This window comes from Schistocerca gregaria, chromosome 4 (assembly GCF_023897955.1).
Source record: "Schistocerca gregaria isolate iqSchGreg1 chromosome 4, iqSchGreg1.2, whole genome shotgun sequence".
Lineage (NCBI taxonomy): Eukaryota > Metazoa > Arthropoda > Insecta > Orthoptera > Acrididae > Schistocerca > Schistocerca gregaria.
Genome location: NC_064923.1, coordinates 80,557,710 through 80,575,257, shown reverse-complemented (window position 1 = coordinate 80,575,257; position 17,548 = coordinate 80,557,710). Strand labels below are relative to the sequence as shown.

The 17,548-nt window shown below is 40.8% G+C and overlaps 1 protein-coding gene across 1 annotated transcript in view; it reads right to left on the bottom strand.

Annotated features, from left to right (window-relative positions):
* LOC126268224 (chymotrypsin-2-like) overlaps positions 1 to 17,548 on the bottom strand; it is a 210,012-nt gene that overhangs the window by 133,167 nt on the left and 59,297 nt on the right. The window contains exon 3 of the mRNA XM_049973859.1: positions 14,050 to 14,138. Coding sequence (XP_049829816.1) covers positions 14,050 to 14,138 — 89 coding nt within the window. The remainder of the gene's footprint in view (positions 1 to 14,049; positions 14,139 to 17,548) is intronic.

Genomic DNA, 17,548 nt, shown 5'->3' with positions numbered 1-17,548 from the left:
CTGTTTGGGCACCGAGGAACACTGATGTCTGGAGGACCTAGGATAACCAACCAGTATGTTTCCATTGTGGATGTCCGGAACATGTGGTGCACTATTGTTGATAAAGGCAGTGGATATTTGATGATGCCAGAAGACAGCAGACCAATCTTAGCCGACACCAACTCTGGGACAATGAAGATGAACAAGAATATTTGGGTGCAGGATGATATAGGTCACCATCGCCGCAAGCTAGCCACTGGACAGGATGCTCCCCAACACGCTGATCAAGGTCTCCATTGCCATTTAGAAGATAGCTGATCACCTAGCTGCCACAACCTCGAAAACTAAAGTGTGCGACATTCCTAGGAGGTGAGGCCACTGAAAATAAAATTCCTCCGCCGTCGATCACTACAAAAATGATAGGAACCTAAGTCGATATCCTCATGGATGGCTGACCAGCTCAAGCTCTTGTGGACTCTGGAGAATCAAATTCAGTCATTTCAGAGAAGTACCGTCACAAGTCACAGAAAATCAAATTCATTGACAACAAAACATCTCCGCTGAAGGTTGCTAATGGGAAACATGTAAACCTACAGGAAGATGTGTCATTCGTGTGGGTATAAGTGGGCCTTAGAATTTATCATCTTACAAGAGTGTAGTCATGATTTCATTCTTGGATGGGACTTTTTGAAAGCTTCTCAGGCCATTATAGATTGTGGTCACTCGAAGATTATGCTAGACAAAATGAGATACGGTGGACAGGAAGATACGCATCCAAGTGCGTGGAAACTATCTGTGCTGGATGAAGTGATCATTCCTGCAGTCAGCACTAGAAAGGTAACTGTCATGTGTCATGCCATGCATCAACCCATAGATCGTGAAGTGTAATGTAAGAGAAGCATACCATTGAAGAATAACTTGGTCATCCGAGCCTCTGTTGTCTCGTTTAAGAACAGATTTGGTGAATTATGGATATGTAACTGTCACGGAGAACAGCAGATCCTTCCAAGATCCATAGCAAATGCTGAGCCATTAATTGCAGAACAGCTGAGAGTCATAGAAACCTCCCATTCTGAGTCTGTGGGTGTAATGAGTGCTACCACTATGAGACAAGATATTCTAGCTCAACTATCACTGCATCTCACTATGGAACAAAAGAAGAAGCTACTTGTCACTCTTCAAGAGTTCTCTGAATGCTTAAATCCGCAGGTGAAGAGCAAATTAGACAAATTGATGGTGAAGCACCGGATTAGCACTGGAGACCATCAACCAATAAGCCAGAGAGCATACCGTGTGTCAGCAATGGAATGTTGAATAATTCATGATGAGGTAGAGAAAATGATGGAGAATGACATCATTCAGCCTTTGCAGAGCTCATGGTCATCACCAGTGGTTCTCATCAGGAAGAAGGATGGCAGTCGGTGCTTTTGTGTTGATTACATGAAGCTTAGTAAGATAACTACAAAGGACATTTACCCTCTTCCAGAAATTGACAATAAACAAGGTTGTCTGAAGGGGGCTAGGTTTTTTCTCAACCATGGACATGTACTCAGGATACTGGCAAATCGAAGTAGATGAGGCTAATTGTGAGAAATCTGTATTCATCACCCATGAGGGCCAGTATGAGTTTAAGGTAACATTGTTTGGTTTGTATAATGCACCAGCAACTTTTGAATGGATGATGGATAATGTTCCAAGTCACCTGAAGTGGACAATGTGGCTTTATTATTTAGATGACATTATAGTGTTCTCAGAAACATTTGATGGACACATAAAAAGACTGAGGGCTGTTCTTAAGTGTCTCCAACAAGGCGGACTGAAACTTAATCCAAGAAAGTGTCTCTTTGGAGCAAAAGAAATCAAAATAATTTTACACCTTGTGTCAAACAAAGATTTGTGGCCAGACACAGAAAAGGTGAGATTTATAATGGAATTTCCTCTTCCTAAAAGTATTAGAGATGTAAGAAGCTTCTTCAAATCATGTTCTTATTACTGTCATTTTATCAAAGACTTTTGTATCAAAGCCAGGCCACTCCAAGAGTTGTTAAAAGCTAATGCTAAATTTATCTGGGGTGCTGCTCAACAAGATTATTTCAATGTGATGCGAAAAGCTCTGATGACTGACCCTGTACTTAGAGTGTATGATGAGAGAGCACCTACACAACTACACACAGATGCCAGTGGGTATGCTGTTATGGTGCAAATTTTGGATGGAAAAGAGAAGGTTATAACCTACGATTCTGGGACACTTACAAAAGCCAAGAGAAACTACTCTACTACAGAAAGAGAATGTCTTGCTGTGATCTGGGTCATGTGCAGATTTCGACAGTATCTCTATGGAAGGCTATTCACAGTTGTTACAGACAATCATTCACTTTGTTGCTTGACAGTTCTTAAGGATCCAACAGGATGACTCGCCAGGTGGGCACTATGTCTTCCAGAGTATGACATTACCATAGTGTACAAAAGTGGAAGAAAACACCAAGATACTGACTTTCTCTCAAGAAACCCTGTGCAAGACCATCAAGACTTTGATGAAGATAGTGACTGTCTTGCTGCATTCCAGGATCTCTCTGCTGAGCAGAAGAAGGATGCAAGGTATCTCAAATTATACTTGCCTAAAATTAGTCAGAGGATGTGAAAGGACAGTAGTTAATGGATTAATTTGCAAGAAAAACTTTGATCCGTTTATCTACCAGTGATTCCTAAACACATGTGCTTAGATGTTCTACAGAAATTCCATGACACCCTTGATGCCAGACATTCAGGATTTATTAACACAGATGATAGGATCCGCAAGATTTTTCTGATCAGGTTTAATTAGGAGTTTCCACCACTGCGTGTCGCACTGTCGAGAATGCCAGAGGAGAAAGGCAGTTCCTTAGAAACCACCTGGTCATTTCATACCAATTCCACCAGCCAAAACGCCTTTCCAGCGTGTTGGGATTGACCTCCTAGGACGATTTCCAATGTCTGGTAGTGGCATTAGATGGATTATTGTTTGCACTGCTTATTGGAGATGCTACACCATTACAAAAGCTGTGAAAACAGCCACAGCATTCACGGTAGCCAAATTCATCATGGAAGACATTGTATTAAAACACAGTGCCCCAAGATAATTAATTATGGATAGAGGGAAAGTATTTCAATTGAATCTTATGACAGAGATAAACTGTTGGTGCAACATTACTCATCACATGACGACTGCCCACCATCCGCAAACTAATGGGCTTACTGAGTGCCTTAATAAGACATTAGCTGACATGCTATCAATGTTTATCAATGTTGAGCTGAGAAACTGGGATGAGGTGATGTTTGCCTACAACACTGCCAAACAAGACATCACAGGATTTATGCCATTTTTCCTGGTGCATGGGCGTGAGGCAACTACAATGAATGACAGTGTGTTTCCCTTACATCCTGATGACATGGATGATGACTACACTGGCCAGGTGTTAACCGGATCTGAGGAAGCTCAGCCATTAGCACGACTCAGCACACTGCAGACTCAAGGAAACAATCACCAAAGATATGATGCGAGCCACCACCCTGTTGTCTACGAGCCCCGTGACCTCGTCTGGATCTTCACTCCTATTTGTAAGGTTTGCCTCTCTGAAGTTCCTCAGTAACCCCCTGACTACAAAGGGATCTCTCTGCTGATGCCTGTGCCATTAACTCCCCACATATGCCAAGGAGTAGATGCCCGTCACTCTGGGGCATCGGGACTCCCGGCAATGGCCATCCTGCCAGGTGGCCTTTGCTGCGGCTGGGTGGCGCCCGTGGGGAAGGCCCATGGTCGGAGAGGGTGGCATCATAGCAGATGACGCTCAGCAATGAGTACCACATCATCACTTGCTGGTGATCAAACTTTGGAGCCTATAAGTTTATTTATGAAGTTGAAGATTTCGCCCCTGACACAAGACAACGAAATATCGGAGATACGGTCCACGTCCTTCAAATGAAGCCCTATAAGGATCCTGCAGCCCAGGGTAAAATTGAAGCCCGAGCAACAGGCAACGAGTGGAAAGATGATGAAGAGCATAGCAGCAAAGTATGATCTAAGAAGATCACCGCCAGGGCAAACATCAGTCTTCAGGAGTCAGAGTATGCAGGACTGATGACTCATTTCCAGACTAGGAGGACCTAACACTGACATGCTGTTCTCTTAAGGAAGGAGCAATATTGCAGAAGAAGCTGAGTAGCACAGTCACTGTAGTGTGGTAGTTATACTAGACTGTTGCATGGAGTGTCGTGAGTTCAAAACTCCCCTGAACTGTAAAATTTTAATTTCTATATGCGGTTCGAGTACACTCTAGAAGTATCCACAAATGTCATGAATCATTGTACTGGAATGTTCTCTAACTGTATATATACCGTATGTTTTCTCGCTGGAGGCAGTTCGCTCCACGCTCTTGTATGTGCAAGTGCTGAATAAACCATTCGTTAAGTGAAGTTAGTGTTCGTCATTCATCTAATTACACCTTCTTCTAAGTGATAGTATAAGCTATGTTCAACATGGGATACTACTCAGTTGCTTGAACGAGGGACTATCCACATGGATTGGCTTGGAGCCTGAATGCCTGCAGAGAAAATTCCAGCCAACTAAAAGTGTCCATTCACACGCTGACAGCACCTGCTATGAACAACAAATCCAACACAGGTCATCAGCCTACAGGAAGCTGGGTAAGGGGAGACAGTAAGGGAAGGACTCTCCACTAAGTAAAACAAAACAGCAGAAAGACTGACTTCACAAACATAATAACTGAAAGAAACAGCATTCCAAGCATTCCACTGGTTTATACACTAACGCAGCCATAGATTGCAGACTTCCATCCACATCAGTAATGCTCAGTGAAATACCTGTGATGTTGGGTGCACACATTGATTTCATATTGTGTAAATTATGATGTCAAAACTGTGACATTTTTTGTTATTAGATATGATATTGCAGTGCCTATGTTGTTCAAAGTTATGATGCAATGTTCCTTTGGATATGTTGCATGTCTTCCCTGTATGGGAATACACACAATGGATGTACACATATTATTGACAACATATGGATGTTTGGGTCTGTCTATGAGTCAGGCTTGGATAGCCTAATGGCAAGATGACCACTTCTGATAAGTGGGAAATCTGGGTTCAAGTCCCAGTCTGGCATAAAATCTCATTGTTTTCATTCCATTATACAACTGATGTATACTGCAAATACACATGGTGATAATAAAAAATTTTAAAAAATCTGTGGAAATTGATCAATAGATTGCTCTGTATGTGTCAGAATACGTAAATGAAAACACCTATCATGTGCATGACCCATTGAAGTTGGTACAAACATGCCGGGTACACGGCTTTTCTTCCTTTCACATCTGTGACATTGAGCCATGCTGCGGCTCACATTGGTGCTGTTTGCAGGTTTCTGGAGGCCAGACCATATCGTTTAGTTGTCATGGTTGCAGTTGTTTGTCTTCTTCTCATGTTGACTGGCACTACTTGGTTTCGCAAGCGTTGCCAGTCTGCTAGTGGCAGCAGTGGTGGTTATCAATATGTAGTAACTATGACCCCATCTTTGGGGCAACACTGTGGTTCTTCCGGGTCATGTCATTGGGCAGTTTGGTTGGGGGCTCAGGAGGAGCCAGGTCCGTGCAGTGCGAGAACACACCGAGACCACTGGTAGCACACATGGACTGCCAGATCAAAGGCCTGTGGTCACAAGGGTCATCGGAAACTGGGTCCTGCAAGTTTTAAATTGAGTGATTTGGATTCAAGTAGGGAAACCTCCACCATTGTGAGATCTTGTGATTCTCCAGTGACTTGGGTTTGTGTTGCTGCTCATAGTGTTACCAAGGCAAAGACCAGCGAGTGGAGTGCTTAGGGAAGGCAGATCTGATTAACTTTCCTGGACTTCTAATTACTATTTACTGCGTTCAGCTTGTTACTATTTGTTAACTTCAACCAGCGGTATTTTCCCTGCCTTGTGGCCACTAATGCCCCAGTTACCTGCCCTGGGGGTTATTGTATGTAACGGCAGTGTACATTTCCTCACCTTGCCGCCGCTGTCCAGTGAGACGTGTGGTTTTGACAGCTTTCTTGATTTTGGGTTGGTTTGTGATTCTTCTACTCTGGTGGTAGTGATTCCTTTCTTCTTCTGGGCACTCTGAGGGCAGTATTCTGTGGGTGGAGTCCAGACCACATTTAGTCTGCAGGCCAATCCATGTGGGTAGTCCCTCACTAAAGCAACTAGCGTATTTTTACATCCTTGCATTTGGCTTATTGAACATCAGGTAGATTCAGCAAGGTTATCATTAGTTTTTCGTTAGACTGCCACTAGTCTGAGTTACCATCTTGTGAACTGAATGCAACTCTTGGCTGCCTATCTCATGGCTCGCGAAAGTGTTTTTTTGCCAGACCCACTCAGAGGTTGATTCCTGGTGCACCGTCTGTGACTGGCCCTTGTGTTTTATTATTATATTTGCTGTTTTATTGATTGTGTCTGATTTTTGTATTTAATTTCCATTCTTGGCGTTGCAGCAGGTTTAAATGGTTGTGCTACCAAGTTTACCATCATTTTGTCTCACCTGTTTGGTGATCAGTTGCCTGTCCTTGTAAATTAGCCTTGCTATTGCATTGCTGTTTTACAGTATGTTATTAATTTTTTTTTATAATTGTTGTTCTTGGTGTTAAAGGCCTTCTGCCAAGACTGTGGTTACTTGCCTTAAAATTCTAATTGGGATCACATTGGCTTGTTTCTAAAACATTATTTGCTGTGTCTGCATTTAATGCTTATTTGGTAAATTGTAATGCACTGTAAGCACTAATAATTACATGGTTGTTTATTCCTTCATTAGTAATGTGTGATTTTTTATTGCTGTGTCTGGATTTACCATTTTAAAATAAATGTGTGTAATTGCAAAAGGGAAGCAGCAGTGACTGATTATGGCCCCATCCACAATCGTAACCGAATCCTGCCTTCGCTTGACCACCAGGTCTCAGATATTCACCATGACTGTCTCAATGCAGGATCACACTCTGCCTGTAAAGCTGCATTACCAGAATGATGACTGTGCTCACATCACTCTGCAGAAGTTCCAGACACTGAAGCATTTGAAAACAGGCATTGGTCCGATGACTACAGTGGTCTGGAGAAAATGGTTTCGAAATTCGAAAAGATGGGCTCTTTTGATGTGCAACCTGGTAGAGTGAGGAAACGAATTGATTTGATGTCTGAGGTAGCAGTGGCCACAGCACTGCAGGAGGAGACAAGCGGTGATGTGCAAACGTGTAGTGCGTGGATAATTGCCCAATCATTGGACATACCCTTGAGCATGGTGAGTAAAATCCTATGAAACATCCTTCTTTGCTATCCATTCAAAATTACCCATGTGCATGAGTTGCTTCCTATTAACCTTCCAGCAAGAGAAAGAAACCTTTGCTTTAGAATTTCTTGCTTGCATGGAAGTGGACAATGATTGGGTGTGGAAGATTTTATGGACAGACGAAGCCCACTTCCATGTGACAGATATGTCAATACACAGAATTGTCAAATATGGGGAACGGAAAATACACATGCAAATCAACCACTACCACCTCATCCTGAAAAGGTCACTGTGTGGTGTGGGTTTACAGCATCATTTATCATAGGGCCATACTTTTTGAAGAGACAGGTGCTTCTGGTCCTGTTACCCATACCATCACTGGTAATCACTGTCTGTGGCTGTTGAAATGCCATTTTGATAATGCTAGAATTATCAGCTGCCATTTCCTTACAGCCTGGGAATCCTGATGACATGATCTTAATCATTGTGACTTCTGGCTGTGGGGCTACCTGAAAGATGTTGGGTTCAGTGTTCCAATTGCAAACGTACCTGCATGCACTGCACAACACATTCCAACCTGACCCTGGAAACACTCCAATCAGTTGTGGAACATGCTGTTTCTAAATTTCAACTTGTTGCATAAAATGGTGGACAGCATGTTGAACATATTTTGTGACAGAAACAAAGTCCCTCTCAAGGTCACCCCATGACGTCACACAGCCAGAGCGCGCAGCCACTACTCAGTAGTAGACTTAATAATGACACGAAGTGCCCGGTATATTTTTTTTTTTTTTGGGATCAAGGTCAAATCATTTATTAGAGTTTATAGATCATGGAAATTAATAATCCAATTTGATTTTGACTTGTGCTTTTTATGCAGTTTTTTGCCTCAGGACAATTAAACCAATATGACTGATGCTTTTTATGCAATTTTTGGCTTCAGGCTATTTAATTATGATTCTTGCAGCACCATCTATTGCTCTATTTTGTAACTATTTATTTTTCTTCTGTCTTACATTTCCCCCTTCTCTGATAATATTCTGTTGCAATTTGACATCACTCTGACCAGTGGTGTTATTTCTAAAGCAGTCTGAAAGTTTAACTTTAATTATAATCACCCTGTATTTTAAGTTGTTATTAGAATTTTAAATTAACTGCCTTATTTCTCAAGTCTCAAAATTTTGGGTGTATGCTTTTCTGCATACAAACACAAAACTACAGAGAGGTTTCAATATTTATTCAAAGTGGGATAAATCTGCAACATACTGTTCTTAGCATTGATGATTACAGCCTAGAGAGAGTACTGGATGTGGCTCTTGTTTTATTGCTCAAAATAAAAATTATAATTTTATTTGTATACCATACACCAGACAGCAATATTAAAGCATTGGTCTGCAAAAAGTAAAATAAAATAGATTAGAGAAACATTTAATGTGTCTCTGAATATTGCTCAAATCATATGCAGCAAATAAATGCTGACTGAAAATTTAAAGTGTAATGCTTAACTTAGAATCTTAGAATTTTGTAGAGTAGTAGGGGATATTTGTTTTATGTATTATGTTGACTGTGTAGTCTGCTGTTGTGTGGCACTGACATATTTATATCATTTATATCTGATGACATTAAAAAGTTTCAACAATTTTTCAGTCTCAAAAATATTTTGATAGAGAATTCTTCAAATATTATGAGACAGAATGTATGTGTCTTCTCAACTGCACCTCATTTTCTGTTCATGTAAGTTTTTAGTTGCTTTAACAATATTGACAAGCAAGTCCTTGGAGGTTATGCTTCATAGCCTACTGTAGCAGCAGCTGGAAAGGCAGAGGCACCTAGAATTGAAACAGCAGGAGTACACGGTCGTGTTGGACAGTGTGTTGATCAGCCCCTTTGCAAGATCTCAGTGATGGGTGGCTCATCCACCTTCTTTCCCCTCTTATGCTGAGGCTGCTGAGGACTGGGAGGCATATGAGAAATATCTACAACAATACTTCATAGCCTTCATTGTAAAGGACATTGATTCCATCAAAGCTCTCTTTCTGTCATGGATATCACCCCCAAATGTACCAGTTTTTAGGAAAGTTAGCTCTCTTCAGGATCCTGTGTCGCTTTCATTTGATGAAACATATCACTTGGTGTCATTTTATCACCAGCATACTCATATTATTTCTACAAGAGTGGAGTTTAGCAGTGCAGGAAGCAATTATATCAGGCTTGGGCTGCAGAGTTTCAAGATCTTAATCAAAAGTGCTGTGTCATTACTTATCATTCTAAGGCATCTTACATTAATACAATGGTTACAGATGCTATTATTTGACTGGCTCCCAATACAGAAGTCCACCAACTGGTATTATAATTTGAAGACCCCACTCTGGAAGAAGTCCTCTCTGTTGCACAATTGTTTGAAGTTTCTTGTGTGGTGGGCTATCCCCTGGATTCCTAAGCAAACATGGTCACTGTCAGTTTAGGTTGTCACTGGCAGTCCAGCACAGCTTCAGAAGCACACATCACAGCAATTCAGCACACCAGGCTGTTGTGTTCCATACAAACACATCCACAGTGGACCAGTGTATTTGAAGCCCCTGTCTTCCTGCCCCACTTGTTTTTTCAATGGGATAGCTGGCTTGCCCAAAGCATTGGTTTTTTTAAACCAACTGTGTGAAGAAATTACAGTCACATTGGAGTACTATGCAATGCCCAGTCAGCTCAGGTCATGGCCTCAACCTCTCATTCTATGGATACTAACATTGTCAGCCCTGTGTGCGACAATCTTGCAACTGTTTCTAACAAGCTGTTCATCAGTGTGACTATTAATGGGAAACACCCCTACAGTTACAAGTGAATATAGTACAATGGCATGGGTTATTAATTCTAACATGTATCTGCCCCTCAGCTCCCCTCTGTTGTCTCCTACCGTGCACCATCTTGTCAGTTGTAGCAGACAGTAAATCTGTATTCTTGGACAGTTTATGGCAGAAATGGCATACAAGGTGATGGTTTGTCCTCTTACTTTCCTTGTGCTGGATAATTCTTTTATGGCAAATTTATTTGACTTAGATGCTTTTATGTCATTTGGGTTGATGGTTGCAGATTAATTTAATGTAGTTTCTGATCTTGTTCCATATCTGGAATTGAATGCACTTTGAAAGGAATTTTCTGACATCTTTCATCTGGTCAGGCAATAGCACAGATTTTACAGTGCACATTAGTCTTAAACCCACAGTGCAATCTCTTTCCTTCAGAGCCAGACAGATGTCACTTGCACTACATGACAAAGTAAAGGATGTCACTGAGTTAACATCATCTACCCAGTGGCAACACAAATAGTGATTGTCAAGAAACTGACTGGTAGGCACCATCTATGGTCACTACATACCCCATTGCACATCCGGAAGAAGTGATGACAATACTGTTGGGGGGAGGGGGGGGGGGAGGACAGTATTTTTTAAAGCTAGATCTGTCAAAGGTGTATTTACAACTACTTGGAGTCAACATGCCCCAAGATCTCTACAGGTACAACTGACTGGTTTTTGGGCTCATGAGTGTTCTGGCCCTTTTTCAGTGCTTTTTTGAGCTACTTGCACAATGTGTCCCTTGTTGTGTGAACTACGTAGACAACATTGTTGTCACAGATTTTATCACTGAGGAACATCTATGGAACCTTAGGTTTCTGTTTCAGAACCTGTAGAATGCAGGTCTCAAGTGCAGTCTGGATAAATTACGTCTTCCAGCCTTCTATTGAATATCTGGGACACACAATTTCCCATTAGGAGAACCATCCAGTAAATAGTCATATTGTGTCTTTTGAGGTCCTCCTTCGACATGCTAGGGTAACAGAGGTACAGGCATTTGTAGTAAGATTACTTATTACCACAAATTTATCCCACAGGTAGCTACTGTAGCATATCCTCTAAATCAGTTACTGAAAATTGATGTGTCATTTCTTCGGGTGCCAGCATGTGACCGAGCATTCACAACTCCGAAGGACAGTCCTTTTTGGTTCTGTGCCTGGCCACCTTTCAACTGGGTTGACAGCTTGCTGTGGCTATGGATGCATCCAGATATTGCCTGGGGACCCCATAATGGCCCATCACAATTTCAGCAGTTTGTAACAGCCAATTTCACTGAATGCAAAGATGTTCAATGTTGTGCAGAAAATTCTTTTCAAATCAAGAAGGAGACACTTGCTATTATTTATGCAATCAGGAAGTTACAAGTGTTCCTATATGGTACCAAGTTTCACTTAGTCACAGATCAGAAGCCTTTTGTCTCCCTCTTTAGCCCAATGGTGAATCTGCTGGATAAGGTGGTACATAGACTTCAGCGATGAGCACTATTCCTCAGTTGTTATTACTATGAGATTCACTTCCTCTTGATGACTCAGGATTCCAATGCAGATGCTCTCTCGCATCTCCCTATGGGTGTTGACCCCAGTTCCAACAAGGAAAAAATCGTTTGTCTCTACCTCAGTGAAGAAGCTCAGTGAACTGTGGATGGTTTCTCTATTAGAAGCTCCTACATCACACATGTTGTCAGCTCAGATCCTGTTCTCCATTAGGTGCAGCAGCATATCCAGAGGGGTAGCTGGAATGCCCTATGGCTCAATATGTTGAGTCCATCTGTAATTATTTTGTGCTGCTCCATATACTTACTCTCACTGATGGTGTAATTTTATGACTACAGAAGAGGCAGTGGCATGAGCAGCCATGCCGGTGTCCGTCAGGTGGGACATTCTTTGTCTCTTGCACCATGGTCAGTGGGAGAGTGGAGAAATATGCTGGCTTGCCAACACATTTCCTAACTGGGACTCAATTGGTAGACTGAACATCTAACTGCTGCTTGTCCCAAGTGTGCAGTACACCATGCTGCACCCCAGCACTATTTCTTGCCAGAACCTTCACAACCATGGGAGCACGTCTACCAAGATTTCACAGGTCCCTTTTTGGACACATATTGATTGATGGCCATAGATGCCTGCTCCTAGTTTCCATACATCATGATTGTTGTTCCACAATAGCAGAATCAATGGTGCATGTCCTCACCTGGATCTTCTCCACAGAAGGCCTCTCCCACACCCTTGTCATGGATGATGGCCCACAGTTCATTTCAGACTTTTTGAGATTTTTGTGGACAAATTAGTATCCACCACGTCAGAGCACCCTCATTCTACCATCAGTTCAACAGGGAGTTGCCTCCAATGGAGTTTCAAAATGCAAATGAAGAAGTACATCAGAGATGCCCCTACAGAAGAGGTACCACACTGTTTCTTAGTTCTTACAAATCCATGCCAGCCAGTGGGAAGAGCCCAGATGAGCTACTACACAGACACAAGCTGTGCATGGTGCTGCATTTCTTGCTGTCCATCCCACACCTATCTAGGAGCCTCTGTCACCACACTACACACTGTAGACCCCTATCTGGGCTTCCAGTGGTCATCTGCACCCAGCAGGGTCAGTGAGTCTTCACACTGCAGAAGGAGGTTGGACTGACAGCCTGCCATTGAAAGCAACTATGCATGCGGGTTGAGGACTTACCTCCACTGCACCCACACACACCTCCCGAGCCTTCCAACCTCCTGATGTTTGAGATTCCATCTTCTCTGTCTCAGCATAAGTGCCCTCCATGGCTGGCCTTGCACCATTGTGCAGCTGCTCACGATGGACTCACCACTGCCAGTGGCCTACTCTCTGGATGCAGCCAACAGGAAACTCTGCCCATGCTGAGAGTTCCCATCAACTGGGCTCAGGAGAAAACAGGTGTCTTTGCTGGGTACCATGAGGCATCCCAAGCTGAGGAGGAGATATACTGGGTTTGCATCATTTCACAATTGCCCTCCAATGGGAGAGGATTGTGGTAACCCTGTGTTACCACTCATATCATATAACTACATTGGCCGCCACTACTGTAATGGGATGGGAGGTGCTGGCATTAATTGCTCCATTTCAACTTGCCCTCATCATCACCTGGTGGCAAAGGTCCAGCCCGAAGGTGGAAACATGATAAAACATTGAAGAAAGCACTGTATCAGATTTGATGTGGGCAGCCAACAGACAGTGCCACCTGGAGGGACTGACATGCAGTCTACCTGGTATAACCCCAGAGCAGAGTGGACATGGCTCCATTTTGTTATTGAGTTTTCACATTTTAACTTGGTTCTGCTCTCAGGACTCTCTCTATTGTACTGGATTCAGCCTGGCATTATACTTAAACTGTGTGTAGAACTTCAGAATGTTTCCTCACTAAACTGATTTACACTGTAGGCACATACTTATTTGTGTGTGTAGTTTCTACAACAATTTATTATTATTATTATTATTATTATTATTATTATTATTATTATTATTATTAAACATTTCATGCCTTTTATTGTTATTACTATTAACATCATAGGCACCTGTGATGTGTTATATTTGATTGTGTGAAGGTTGGTACAGTAACAAATTAGTATCTCTTCCTCGACAGTGAACACTGGATCAGTGCCTGCCCAGATGGCAGACTTCTGCAAGACAGGCAAGTTTTTCAGTAGATGTTCTTAATAATTGTATTTTCTTTCATTTTTGATCCCCACAAAAGTCTGCTTCTTACCCAAGTTTCATAATGCCGCATTGGAATAATGTGGGGAGGGAGGGGAGGAGGGAGAGGGGTGCAGTAACAATCTGGTATCAGAGTGTATAAGCATTTTGAGTGAACCCCATATTTTTATTATGATTTGTTTCATGTGTGCAATCCTTATAACTACTACTGCTCACTTACTACTTACCGATACACACAGTGTGCAGCAGTAAGAACCCATTCCTCATTTAGAACTGTACCTCCACAGTTATGGCTTCCATTAACTCTTAGAGAAATCTGCAAGAAGTGTGAATTACTAAATATTACTAAACAATTAATATCCACTTTCTATACATCTAGCACAAGTGTATTTTCTTCTTAGTACATAAAAATGATAACACTCCTTGGCTGGACAATATGAATCAAAATTTATTGTTTTTGTTGGCTACTGCAAAATGGTGATTTTTTCCACATTCACATTCATACTATTTTATTGTGTGATAAGATATGGAAATGATCTTTCTTTCTTGCTTTAGGAGTGATGCTCAAGTTTCTGTGTTAGGACACTAAATGCTACCCTGTCAGCTAAATCAGAATAGTTCATGCTTCTTTAATATTTGTTAGTTAAGGAAATGAATCATAAAAACATATAGTTAACACTGAAAAGTATTGATTGGAATAACACACAAAATAAATGAAATGCAACCACTCACCAACAGCAGACTTATATTTGGCACATGGAAACATGCATCAGAAGACACTACTCACTTTAGCTTTCAAGCTCTTGCCCTTTCTGTAGCAAAAGTGCAAACATTGACACACATACACACAATCACACACCAGCAGCCACAGCAAGACTGACTTTGATCTTAGCCTTGTGAAATGAACAGGTACCCTGCTGGATGATGCCATCATTGTCACAGAGGGCATCAGCTGTGAAGGCTTGCGAGTGATTCACCATAATGTTTACCTAAGTGCTCAGTCTTCAATTACTACCACAGTTCTCTTTGGAGCCCAATTGAATGTAATCTATAGCATAATACTGCTCCACTGACCTATGTCCATAGTGTGTTGCATGTTTCGACCAACTGTTCATCTGGATGACAGCAAATCCATTGACATGCATTGACTTGTAACAAGAAACTTGATTCATCCAACCAAGCAAAACAATTCCATTGACTCACAATCCAATATCGATGGTCTTGTGCCCACTTCAATTGCAAGTGGTGCTGTTGTTGGGTCAGCATGAGAACACACAGGAGTCATCTGCTGTAAAGCTCCATGTTCAACAATATGCACTGAACAATGTACTCCAAAATACCCACATCAGCACTGTACTCAGTCATTAGATTCCACCCACCCTGCTTTATAGAACAGGCAAGCCCTCTACTCCATGTTTAGTGATGAAGTATGGATGTCCAGTACCTTGTCACCTACTTATTGTTTCACATCCTTCAACTACACACTGACAGCTGACCAGTTTTGTCATTTCTGAGATGCTCTCTTCCAGATGTTGCACCATAACAATCTGTCCTTTGTCAAAGTCACTAATGGCAGTGGATTTCTCCATATGTGGCCCAGTGCATTAGTAGAATGTTTCTCCATTTGTCACTGCTCTGCTTATATACTTTTGTTACTGCAGCACATGTTCACAACATCTGTGGTCATAGCATTTTATCTCATCAGTGTATGAACAATGGACAATGTTCACAAAAATTGACATATTGGCTTTCTGGAGGAAATCAACAATCACCTGTTGTATACCACATTTTATTGTGCATCTAATTGCCATATTTTTTTAAATGGAGGCTAGTTTCAGTTACACATGAACCATCTTCAGATCTGGCTACATCAGTTACAATAGTAACCTCTCCAGTTTATCAGTAAATCTACATTCTACAACACTGGACAATATAAAATAAATGTTGTTCTGTGATGTACTCATGAATTGTACAGGATCCTCTTGTAACCAAGATATTCCTATAGGACCAATATAGGTCACATTTTTAAAAATAAATGCAATGTAGATGGAAAAATATCAGTGGTCAATATATATGAAAAGTAGTCAGTAGAGAAAGTGTTTAGCATTAGCATGTCACCGTGAATGCTGATAATTCTGAAGATGCTTGTAGTCAGATTCTGGGCCGAGGTACACTGAAATGTTATTGGAGTATTGGAGAACAGCATGTAAATGAAAGGGAAAGTGTCGAATTATGCAAAATAAGGTGACTGTCTCTATGAATAATAATATGGCAGCTAACAACAGTGAAAGAGTGTGATTCAGTATTGTTTGTGAGAAAATTAAGTTTCCCTACGTATAAAAGACTTAAAACTAAAATTTTTTCAGTTCAACTGAGTAAAATAAGATTTATGTTCGATGTAAACAGCAAAATTTTATTCCAGGAAAAAAATTTATGCTGTAACATTAAATAGTGACTACCTTCTATTGTTGTGTATTCAGTGTTAAATGAACTGGGGTGCAAAAACAATGAGTATTTGAAGTAATATGAGACAAATAATTTCAGCTCATAATTGCACTTAGGAATTTTCCTTCGTGTGAGATGGCATGTGCCAGACTCATGCTAATTTGAAATTCTAGATTCACATATTTTACTGATGAAAGAAATATCTGATATTTAGTTACTAGGAGGCACTGAGCAAACTCAGTGGTGTCAGATGAAAATTTGTGCCAGACCAGGAGGCAAACCCAGATTTCTCACTTTACGTAAATGGTCACCTTAACCGTCTTGGATGTCCGAGCACATCCTCCATCTGACCCAAATCTTCATATGCGTCATGCATATACTTTACCCCTTTATACTTTACTGTTCCCATTGGTTCACAAAATCTTTCATTGATTGTATTGATACTCATTTGTATTGTGATATATTGTGAAGTTTTAAACATTCGCAAGTATCACTATAAAAAGTACTGTTATCATCAATTGTGGATTTAAAACTACTTGTGTTCTTTTAAAATTTTCGAGAATAGGAGGCCTGTCCTTGTTCGAAACAATCTTTCTCTAATTTAATTGTGTAATTAGGTAAGAAATAGGTTATTTTTGAGAGTTTTTGGATGCTTGAAAAACTATATTTTTGAAATTTTTTGTAAGTTATTAGAATTGTTAATAACTTATTTCATAGCAAATCAGCATTTGCAACTTATAGTTACTGCCAAAGAATGGATCATCCCAAATTTTGGTGTATAACAAAGCAATTAAACATACATTTATGAGAATTTTGGAAAGTACCAGTGTCTTGTGCATGAACTAATTCATAGTCTTGATTTGGCATTTGTGATTTAGTTACAGTAGTGGGTATTGTAACTAACATATTGTGTTACATTTAGTTTTCTCCTTCAGTAGGAGCATATATTATCTATATTTATCACAAATTAATTCTGTTTTAGAGTTCGTTAGTGACCATGATCAACCTCAGAAAGTTTTAGGAAGCTAATATTTTTTAAATTATTTTTTTGCTGCCTTAATAGAAATCTCATTTTGCATTTGCTTTAGTTATAATAGGAATTAGTAATTTTTTTAGCTCAGCAGATTAAAAGATAAGTAAGAGTTATTTGTTCACTACCTTGTAAAACATTGCACCAGCAACAGTGCAGCCCCACTATGAATGCTGTTGTCAAAGACATGATTAGTTAGTTGACATTTATAAGTATCTGGGAATTGCCCTGAATACTGTCCAATGATTGGC